This window comes from Rhipicephalus microplus, chromosome 7 (assembly GCF_043290135.1).
Source record: "Rhipicephalus microplus isolate Deutch F79 chromosome 7, USDA_Rmic, whole genome shotgun sequence".
In the NCBI taxonomy this organism is placed as follows: domain Eukaryota; kingdom Metazoa; phylum Arthropoda; class Arachnida; order Ixodida; family Ixodidae; genus Rhipicephalus; species Rhipicephalus microplus.
Genome location: NC_134706.1, coordinates 139,578,585 through 139,590,157, shown reverse-complemented (window position 1 = coordinate 139,590,157; position 11,573 = coordinate 139,578,585). Strand labels below are relative to the sequence as shown.

The 11,573-nt window shown below is 49.1% G+C and overlaps 1 protein-coding gene across 2 annotated transcripts in view; it reads left to right on the top strand.

Moving 5' to 3' along the window:
* The first annotated feature begins 9,734 nt into the window (after positions 1-9,734).
* Sce (E3 ubiquitin-protein ligase Sce) overlaps positions 9,735-11,573 on the top strand; it is a 42,265-nt gene continuing 40,426 nt past the window's right edge. The window contains exon 1 of one of the 2 annotated variants that reach the window (XR_005110811.2): positions 9,735-10,113. Coding sequence is in view for 1 of the 2 variants with exons in the window: in XM_037430605.2 (XP_037286502.2) it covers positions 9,871-10,113 (243 nt within the window). In the remaining variant the exon portion in view is untranslated. The remainder of the gene's footprint in view (positions 10,114-11,573) is intronic. The other variant, XM_037430605.2, reaches the window with a different exon arrangement.

Here is an 11,573-nt window from a genome sequence, read left to right as displayed (position 1 = left end):
CTGGCACTCGGCCACAAAGGGGGACCGATCCAGTCACAAGGAACAAGAACGTGATGGTGATCATCCCTCAAACATGGCTCATACCCGCTCAGGTGGATCGGCCAGGAGTCGATCATAATTTTGTGAGAATTTTAAAGCGAAAGCTGTAACTTGTGTCTCGCGCAGCTCCGTAGTTAACCGCCGCCGCCGCCGCCTCCGCCACCGGTGTCTGTGACCACTATCACGAAATGAGAAAATAAAACTTAGTGCCAAAGACACAGTGGGGCTTGAACCCGGTTCCGCTGCGTGCCAGCCCAGTTATTCTGCCAGTAAGCCACGGTGGTGCTTGAGACTTCTTGGCAAACTTGCCTTATTCAGGCTTGATGTCGCAGGAAGAAATCGCGTTAGCACGACTTATAAAGCATTTTACAACAGCAAAAGAACCAGCAGTCGTCGCGAGAGAGAGAGAAGGAATGTAGGAAAGGTAGGGAGGTTAACTAGACTATGCGTCCAGTTTGCTACCCTACACATGGGGAGGGGGAGAGTGGAGTAAAAAAGAGAGAGAAGGATAGACACATGTCACATCATACACACAATGACGAGTTTCACAGGCGGTCCCTCAATGAAGTTGTTGACAAGTATCTCAGGAGGGCTCGTGTGGCTTTCTGTGCTGATGTGCTGCACGACCAGGCTCTTAAGATCTTTGCTTCAAGAAATGGCCGGTCATCGAGTCTATTCAAGGCACACTGGAGAGTCCAGCAGTCGTGGCACAATGCGAATAGCATAGGGGGTCGTTCAATGCTCCAACCCATTACAGAAGCTAGTTCTTGTTCAGCTATTAACTGTGGCGCATACCCACTTCAGGCATAATTCCTCATCGTCGTCAGCCACTGCATGAACAATCGGCACAAAATACATGATTGATTGATATGTGGGGTTTAACGTCGCAAAACCACCATATGATTACGAGAGACGCCGTGGAGGGCTCCGGAAATTTTGACCACCAGGGGTTCTTTGCCGTGCACCCAAATCTGAGCACACGGGCCTACAGAATTTTCGCTTCCATCGAAAAGAACACAAAATTCCTCGCAATAGTTTAGCGGATACCACACTTATCAGAAGAATGACGAAAAATAGAATAGCGAATGCTGGCCTACTACCCTCAAATTTTTATTATTAATGCCCTAGTGGGTATCGAGCAAGTGTGCTTGCAGCAGTTACGCATTGAGTGTTTAGAAAATACTCTGAAAGGCCGCTCTTTTAGATTTCGCTGTGACTGTGCTGCGCCTTCAGCGCAGGCCTTGTGTGTTTTTTTTTAGTATTGAACACATACTAATACCCCCCCCCCCCAAAAAAAAAGAGAAAGGAACGCACGTATTGCGAAAAGAGTGCAATTGTTATTTTTCAACCGTTAAGATCAGCCTGTATAGTCGTTATCGCGTACATAAATTAGCATGAATAAAGAAAAACACCTTTTATATGTTAGAGCTATTTCCATCCTCTTCATTATTCTTCACTTGAATCTCCTTCACCCGCCAGACACATCTTCAGTATGATCCACTACAAGAGGCACGTTGTCACGTAAAGGTCGCACGTGTTTACTCCTGATGTATATCTCGATGTATCCACTCTGTCGTTATAATACTGTCACGATGAGTCACAAGTACTGGGGGATTTATTAAACCACCAGGTAGCTAGCACTAGGACGATGCGTGAGTCGTGGCTGGCTCTCGAGCAAAGAAGAACGCGATCTTCTTTTTTCCTCCAGATTTAGAGCCGCTCTTGCTGTCAACCCACTACGTGCTGGCGGCAATACGCTCCATGACGAGGCGATAGTGTAAAGAGCTCGTTTAGCAGAAATGTCGGCGTTGGTGGTAATTGTGGGTGAAAAATGATCTTGTCGGTGACCGAAGAATCGAGAAATATGCAAAAAATTGGCAGATACCACGTATACAGTGGCAATCGATGATATGCGAAGCACGAAAGAGGAATGTTGATATGTCACTTTAAGATCACCAGAACGTTACAAGGTGGAGGTAAATTATGCGTACACGACTTTTGTGTCATGATTATCATGTTTGGATGTGTCGTTTACCGTCGTCATCTATTCACATTACGTGATACCGAATTCAGTATATGTGGAGCTAGCGAAACGGCTGAGAGCATGCTATGAGCGTGGTATGTTGTCATGTTCTTACATGACACGCTGGTCAGGATTATCATGTTTGCGCCAGTGTTATAGTTTCGTCACGTCCATTGACGTCACGTAACACCAAGTTTGGTATATGTGGATCTAGCGAAACGGCTGCGAGTGCATCATGAAGGGCCGAATATACTCCAATGTAGCGTTGACGCGCGCGCACGCTGGGCACAGTGACGCTACGTTAGCAAAACGCGAGCACTTTATAGTCTGACGCCGGGTGCGACCAGCGTCCGTCCGAGCGACCAGCGTCCGTCCGAGCGGCCCGATGGCAACCGGTGCGAAATGCGACATGCTGCATTTCGTGCCGATGCGTTACCCAGACAACACTGCGTCTCCTTCTTTTCGCGACGGAGGGACGCCGGACGCGCTGAAACGTGCATGCGTCGAAGGAACGCAGCATGGTGCGCGCCTGCGCTGAGTATTAAAATCCCTTATTATCTTTCACGTTGAAAATGCGAGTGCTACTTTGAAACTATATACCTTCACTGGTGCTAGGATGCACGTTATTTGGCTCCGTAGCTTCCCGTCAGTGCCAAGAAAAGCTGTCGCCGAGTATAGCTGATGTTTTAATGACCCACCCGAAAATTCCTTGATTTCTCCCTCTTTTTTCTCAAGTATCGATAGCAATTGAAGCACCATCGGCGAATCTCATTGGCTAACGCTCGTTTTCTGCACCCATGGATGTTCTTCCTTCCGCTTTGCCAGCTGCTGGTGAAACGGTACTGATCGATTGAGAAAGGCGCGTCGCGTCTACTGAAAGATGCGTGGCTAATGTATGCACGTGGCTTTGTAAATTTTCTAAGTTAGGAAGAAAATGGCGGCATGTGCACGTGAGAGGGCCGGAGTAAAAGAGGACAATTCATTAAAGAGCGCTGAGACGTATCTGCAGTCTCGATTGCATCATTGGGCTTTCTGTAAGTATAGAATTCCCTTGGAGCAGGAAATGGTGTGCAGCAAGACGGGCTAAAGTTGTAATAACCAGAATGCATTGTAGAATTCCAAATACCAATTTTCACATGCACAGAGCGGGTTCGGAGGTCTCCCCTTATTGCTCATATTGCAATGAACTTGAAACTATCGAACACTTCTTGTTGAGCTGCCGATGTTTTTCCTTACGCAGAAAACGAAGTACCGAAATTACACTGCGGCAACGTGGTCTACCAGTTACGTCGGCCGTTCCGTTATCATTTGGGCCCTCTGCGCTGGGACAATCGGAAAAGAATATTTTGAAAGCTGTTGAAAAGTTCATATGCGACTTGAACAGATTTGGTAGGTGTATGAACTACTAACAATTCTTTATTCAGTCTTCCTACAGTCAAAAGATTTTCAGTCGCTGGAAGGTTACACAAAATAGTGCAGCGTAAGATTACAATCATTCATAATTAACGTTACATTGAAAAAATTATCTCAAAATTACTTTGGCTCTTACTAAATATTAATCATAAATCCAGTATGTATGATACGCCCGACTCAAGGCCGATCTCCCTGTGTGGGTAGGTGTCAATGTTCCAAGGAGCAGCAGAAGCATCAACAAAGCGGACAGCTGCGCTATTTCGCGATGTTTCGCGTGAAGGCCCCACTACGGACGTGTAGTAGGGCCTTCGCTGGTTCACAAAAGAAATAAGCATACGGTTAACAAATGTGATTGCATGCAGTTGGCATTCAGTGATACTTGGACACGAATGATGTTACGCGCACAGTCGTTCGCTTCTTCACGGCACGGAGAATTGAAGAAGACGATGTGCTCGAGGCCCGGTTATGTCACCGCGATCTACTATTGAAGGCGAAGCTCAAGTGTCCTCGCATTTTTACTTCAGCTGATCATCGTAACAATGCTGTGGTTTGAAGCCAGCCACCTATTACTGAAGGCACACACGTTACTGTGCGCGACCATACCGTGGGCACATAGCAATTAGTTCGAAAACATTTCACGCGCATAATTTGCTCGTGCATGGTTTAAAGCATGCTACACATTACACAGAACCCAGTCGTATGCGAAAGCTTCACTGACACAAGCCACTTTACACTTTGTCGATTACAATGTAGTAATCAGCAATCTAAACGCCTCATGTAACATCGCACAATAAAAAAAGTATACACTATATAATTGGTTGAAGTATACCACAGCCCCTGGATGAAAGAACACCCATATCCAGTGGCCGTGGAAGTGCGCACTCTGTGGACATGTAGGATATCGCTATCGTGTTCAGTTCTGAACTGCGGAGCTTAAGGGTCCCCCATTTTTTCTGGAAGTTGGTCGAACTAAAGGGCTTTAGGTTGAACCTTATAGAGTTCCTTCAGTGTTGCCCGGTAACATGAATAACTGGGACCGCCGCGGCTGTGTAGCGGTCGTGCTCAGCTGCTGGCCCGCAAATCGCGGATTTGTTCCCGGCAACGGCCAGAATTGGATGGAAGAGAAGACGCAAGTTTTCCGGGGCTGTCGGTACAATGCAATGTCAATGCACGATAAAAGGACCACAGGAGGTCCATAACTCTCCACTACAGCATCTCTCATAAATCATATCGTGCTCTTTTCATCCTTTTTTTTTGGGGGGGGGGGGGGTGAAAACCCAGATATTATTCCTACCGGTTGCAGCGATTTGTCGTCCAGTGGCTAAGGCACTCGGTTGCTGACCCGCAGGTTGCGGGATCGAATCCCCGCTGCAATTCCGATGGAGGCGGAAATGCTGTAGGCCCGTGTGCTCAGATTTGGGTGCACGTCAAAGAACCCCAGGTGGTCGAAATTTCCGGAGCCCTCCGCGACGGCGACTCTCATAATCATCTGGTGGTTTCGGGACGTTAAACCCCACATATCAATGAATCAATCATGCACTGACTTGTCACGCGTCGCACCCGTCAAGGCATTTCTCTTTTTCTCTCGTACCAACGATTTTTTTTTCTTCAGTGAGTTGTTTGCTTTCATTTAATCCCTTGGACATTAGCGTGCCAAGTATATTTCGAAATTTGGAAGGTAAATGTCATCATTACTTTAGTAAATATGCGTTTTATTTCTATTTTCGTTCAACTAATCGAATAAATAGGATATTTACCGCATGATTAACCTTTGTTACAGCCTTTCTAAAAGCGTCTCCTAAAACTGCAACTTACTGTGCAAAAAGGAAAGCCACCTCGATAGTGATACGTGGTGATCGGTTAATCGCGCGCGGTGAGTAAAAACGTTAGTCGGCCATTCACAGACGCAGATTGCCGGGCTCGTTATATCAACCACCTGGCAACGTTCGGTAATCGAACGCTCTCTTTCAAAAGAACACGCCTTCGAAGATGACGTAATTTATGTTCCGTTTTTCGGTGTCACACCAACTGACTGCGGGGTAAATGAGTAATACCTTCGCAATGCAATAGGCAGGATTTAGAGTACTATGCGTGGTATAATTTTTGAAATGCGGTGAGATTGGGCGTAGCTAATGGCGAATTTTTCGAACACGAAAACAATAGATATACGAGAACGAGAGATAGGAAGGGCGCTAGATTAGTCTGAAGATTGTTTGTTTGTACCCACTCTGGGAGATTGGCCAAGAATGTAACGTGGAGACTTTGCAATGTTATTTTAGGAATGGGCCTAGGTGATTAAAAAACAATGTAATTTAACGGCAATTATACGAAATACACTAAATTTAAATTACAAGTATTATGCTGTTGAGCTTGCAATTCAGAGAAAGCAGCGCCCGTCCTGTTTCTCTCGTTCTCGTGAATGTCTTGTTTTCGTCCCCCCCCCCCCCCCCCCAAAAAAAATATCATTGGTAGCGAAGTTTCCAAATAGAAAAACCACGCTTCAACACTGTGGCTGCTCGTGGCAGCCGTTGCCATTCTGTGCCGACCGGTTGTGCTTCTAGAACACTGTAGTTGTGCCCCCGCGATCTCCGACGATAGTGCTTTGCTCTGGCCGACCGGCTCGCCCTCCACCATCTCCTGACGCCGTGGAGCTCTCGCTGAGTGGTACCCCATCCTCGGACTCCTGCGACCGTGTCCATCTTTTCTATCTTCTTCTGTATGTGGGTCTCCCTGTCCCTGCCCCTATCCCTGTCCCTTTTATTCCTCCTTACCCCCATCCCTCGTGAGCCACTGTTGAGGTGTTGCACTCTGATGCAGACAGTTACGGGGCTCACTTTTATCTTCTTTTCTCTTAAGAATCACTTACACGCCCACGTATCGTGGGGAAAGCTAACGGCTAGCGAAAAATAAAAACTACATCGCAAGGGAATGCAGTAACGAAGTCGCGTTTTTGCCCCCCATGGCGCGAAATTGTGAAACAGCTATTTTTTATATATTGCTGCTATTTTACGTAAGCCTTTAAAAGCTATGCAACTTGTTTTTTTTATTTATGGCTCACTAATAGACCTTTCACAAACTGCTTCCTCGATGCTGCCATTATTCTCACTGGGCTCTGCTAGGTAGGCGTGCCCCCCCCCCCCCCCCCCCGCACACACTATCCTGTAGAGGCCCCAGGTGCACTGCCGAGGCGGGGAGCCTTTGTACTCCCGCGCGCAGCCTAGCATGGCATTTTTGTTGGTTTATTTCTCTCTCCTGTTAAAAGGTCTATTGTCGCATGAGAGAACAGGAAGACAAATAAGAAAGATTGGAAAAGTAAGCTTAATTTCTCACTTCAGCACGTTTTCTCACTTCACAAGCGTCTTCCCGTGACGAGGGGCACAGTGATGTAGTCGGGTGTCTGCCCAGAGGACCGGAGCCAGCCAGAATCTCGGGGAGATGTCAAGGAGATCCCGAAGGTGTTAACAGTAACTTTTAATTACATTATATACAGGTACCATGTGACTACATGATGGGGGAAGCATCATGCCGTTGTCAGATAGGAAAGAGACGTGGTGCCCAGAGGCGCTTTGTCTCACAGACTCACGTAACTCATCAGCTCATCATGATCCATACGTCTGTCCCGGCATGTCCTCCCTGCTAGGGTCGTGTGACGAGGAAGATTTGTTTTGAACAGAGCTTCTCTGAATTGTCTCTTCTTCTCTGAAGAAAGTTTGTTTTGGGTAGAGAAGGCCCCAGAAAAGGTCCAATTTTTTTTAGCAGAGCTTCTCTGAATTCTTTCTTCTTTTCTGAAAAAGATTTGTTTTGGGCAGAGAAGCTCTGATGGGAACTTCTGGGAACTTGTCTGGAGCGTGTCGACGCTCGCGTCTTATGCCCTGGCCTTCCCAGGATTCCCTGCAGGAAAAACAATGGAAGCCAGGACAGTTCAATGAAAATTGCCATCTTCACCTCCGCCCTTAAATGGGTAAGGTGAAACATAGCTTCCTTCCCGACCCAGAATAGAGGGAAGAGACACGCCCAGTTCATCACATGGCGAGGGAGAAAACACTGCTCACCGCGCACGACACAGCGCAGCACGAAAACGTTGAGTCCTACGTGGAAATGAACTTCGTAGTCCGTTGCACGGGCGCTGCGCCGTGCTCCCAACCAAGCTGCAGAAATCAGGCGCCTTCTTGCAGCGCCGAGCAGACCAGGTTTGCGGAAACGGCGACAAAGGCACCACGGAGAACGTGGGAAATGCACCCGCAGACGGTTCTCAGACGCTCCACTCATTGCCCGGGTTACCTTAACGACAAAGCGAGCAGCCTCGACAGCCAACAGCTCTTCCTAAGCCGTCAGTTGGTCAGGCGTGTCCAAAGGGATTTACGAGGGGCGCCGACGGCCCTGGGGAACTTGAAGAACGACTTTCATGTTGTCGCCGCTCTTGGTGCATCTCTGGAACCGCTCACCCGGAAGAGAACAAGGAAGGCTCAGCCGCAACGTCTCATTCGTCCAAGCACCGCCAAAGCAAGGAGGTTGATCATACAGTCACTTTTCATAATTCGCAAGGGCACTTCTCTGCACTGCATATTTGTCCCAGAAATGGCGTCAACGTGCTAGGGCTTGTCTATCGTGAGTGTTTCTATTAGGAGAGCCCACTCTACATTTTCCCCGTCATTGCGTAAGCAAACCGCGCTTGAACAGGCTATTCGCAGCAAGTGACAAGCAGCCATTAGTTTTTCAAACTGCATAGCAGGAAGGATAACTTTACAATATTGAAAAGCGTCTATTGTGATATCGTAATATACTGATATGAGAAGAACTTTTCAGCGTCTGTGTCCCTTTAAGGAAACTCCTCGCACTACGTTATATTCGCAGATGTCTTTTTTTTTTTTCAAGTAGTTTCAAGAACTCGCGCGGCCCTGTGATAGAACTGTTTGCCCCGCTCACGTATAGCGGTATCGATACCAACTTGAGCTGCAGGCTCTTCTTGTTAATTTGTTTGCATGTATTTCGAATTTTCGCTCGCAGACAGCGCTGCTTTTCCGTTCACAACCGACATCGACACCGGAATTGCTGTGGAACGAGATTGGAAGAGGGTGGATTCAAGCCGATGACCCTCTTCAACAGAATTTCTCTTAGTGAGAAAACTGTTCATAGTTGGAATAATCGCCTCCCGCACTCACTGGATGGCCCTCTCATCAGTCGTTTCTGTCCTGCTCGGGGCTCGAATACTTAAAGAAACAACGAATATTAAGCAACAGTGAATTGTTTTTTTTTTCGAATAGGCTTTCTGCATGATTTCGAAATATCGGTGGGAAAGGGGTTTGCAATCAGGGGCGGATCCAGCCACTTATTTTAGGGGGGGGGGGGGGGTGCTTGAAATAACACTAGATAGGTTACTTTTTTTGTTTTTACGAGCATAAAAACTCTGTCATATAACACAAATACTGTTAATGTGGCCAAAGTGGTCCCGCTCATTTGTCCTGATTGGTGACGGCGGGTGGATGGCAAGCAATAAAGAGAGAAGGAAGGGGCGCCGACGGGCTTTTGGGGGGAGAATGATCGCCCCTACCGAACCCCCCCCCCCCCCGTCCCCTTTGAATCCGCCACTGTTTGCAGTGCCCCGGCCGCTGGATGTGGCAGTGCACACCCTCCTGCTTAAGGATCGAAAGATTACATCGCTCCTCGCGTATGCTGAAAAAAAGCAGTCAACAGACTACTTTCAACGTTCGCTTCAGATTCCTGTTCCTGGGATTAAACAACCAATGATGATGATCAAAGCTTTATTTCTCCCAAAGGAGGGGACCGACCCACTCACAGATCGAAAGCCCCGCTGCTGTAGTTGCGGGGTCCAACACCGGCTGCGGCGGCTGCATTTTCGATGGAGGCAGAAATGTTAATTGGGCCCACTGATCTCCACTAGATCAGTGGTTGAAGCCCGTGTACTTTATTTAGGTACCCGTTAAAGAACCCCAGCTGGTCGGAATTAACGGAGCCCTCCACTAAGGTGTCACTGAGTGAGTGAACAAACTTTATTCAAAACATCGGATAGACCTTTTCTCTCAGCCGCCTCCTGTTCTCGCTGGATGGCCCTCTCATCAGAATCGTCTCTCATATGATATGATAATTTTGGAATGCTAAACTCCAGATATTATTATCTGGGGTTTAACAACCGAAACTAAACGTGGAAAAAACGTGCGCTCTCTTGCTGCCTTAGCGCTATCATCATCGCCGTCAATTTCGACTTTGCTGGTGGCGCCTTCTTGCGGCGAGCGTGTTTCAGGGAACAGCAGCAACAGCGGCGGCGGTCGCTGCGGCGCGAGCCCTTGTGTTCTCAGCCCGCGGTTAGCTACCGGCACGGAGGTGTAGCGGCGGTACAGAGTCGCTGCGGCTCCTGCAGTGCCCCAGCAGCCAAGATGTCGTCGTCGGAGACCCAGGCGACGAACCGAACGTGGGAACTGAGCCTGTACGAGATGAACCGGACGCCTCAGGACGTCATCACGGATAGCACCGAGATCGCCGTGTCGCCGCGCAGCCTCCACAGCGAGCTCATGTGTCCCATCTGCCTGGACATGCTCAAGAACACCATGACCACCAAGGAGTGCCTGCACCGTTTCTGTCAAGAGTGCATCATCACGGCGCTGCGCAGCGGCAACAAGGTGAGAGGGCTGTGGCTTCGCTTGTGCAGCCGTGCCGGCAGCGCGCACGCACGGCCGCTGTGCGCGGATTGCTTGGTTCGCTGTAAACAATCGACCGTGCGCTCGTCCGCCTTCAGCCGCGGGCTAAATTTTCGCCGCGAGCCCCGGGAGACCAGCTGACGCTTTCGACGCGATATTGCGGCGATCCCCCGCGAAGACAGCTGTCCGAATCGGTGAGGGGATTGTCTCTCCGTACCACGGCGTTCTGTCGCGCCGGGCTTTTCAGTGCACGCTGAGCGCCCCGAAAGAGGTTGAGACGAAGACAAAGTAAAACAAACTGTGCGACATATTCAAAGCACTAAAGGCGCGAAGCTAGCTTGAGGTGCACCCACAGCGGCGTGATCGGTTCGCTGTGTCGAGCGGACTATGTCGATATGTGGCGACTTGTCGAAGGCAGATGGTTGATGAGATTCCAGAGATGTGCGGCACGCACCTCAGCGCATGTGTCACGTGCGGCTCTCGCGTTGGCCCAAGCAGGCAGTCGTCGCAGTTACAAATCTCAAACGCTATCTCAGATCTCAACTGCAGGCGCCGAAATCGGTATCTGGATTCAGAAGTACGTGATGGCCGAGTGGCCGAACTTTGTTCACTCTGCTCCGCCGCGGTGGTCTAGTGGCTAAGGTACTCGGCTGCTGACCCGCAAGTCGCGGGATCGAATCCCGGCTGCGGCGACTGCATTTCCGATGGAGGTGGAAACGTTGTAGGCCCATGTGCTGAGATTTGGGTGCACGTTAAAGAACCTTAGGGGGTCGGAATTTTCGGAGCCTCCACTACGGCGTCTCTCATAATCATATGGTGGTTTTGGGACGTTAAACCTCACATATCAATCAGTCTCTGTTCACAGAGAACACATCGCTTTCCTTGTTTTAGGTGGAAGCTCCCTAGGACCTAGGGTTCGTCGCGGGTAGATTCGTGGATGCGAGACACAAGCTCAAACCCTTTATGGCAGTTGGGGACTTCAACGTACACATTATGGATCTTAGGAACGAGCTTCGTCATCGACTCTTTATGTCGCTTTATGAATGAGAACTAACAGACCATTATGCAAGGGAAAGTATAGGGAATGTTGTTCTAACTAACTGTAAGGGGAGTCGCTTGCTGGATTCCGAGCCGACCGGTTGTGCGCTCGCGCGCTTGCGATCTCCGGCGTCAGCGTAGCTCTGGCCGACTGGGCTCGCCCTACGTCACCTCCTGCCGCCGACGACCTTCGACGACAGTGTAGCTCTGACTTACTGGACTTGCTCTACGCCATCCACCGACGCCGACAAGAGCTCTCGCAAGTGTGCTCCGTCCTCGGACTCCAGTGACCGTGCTTCCATCTTTCCTATCTCTCCTATCCCCTCAGTTTGTTGTCGCTTCTTCTTCCTCTTTTCTACACCTTTACTCCTACCCTTTTTATCCCTCCTCACCCCCATCCCTTG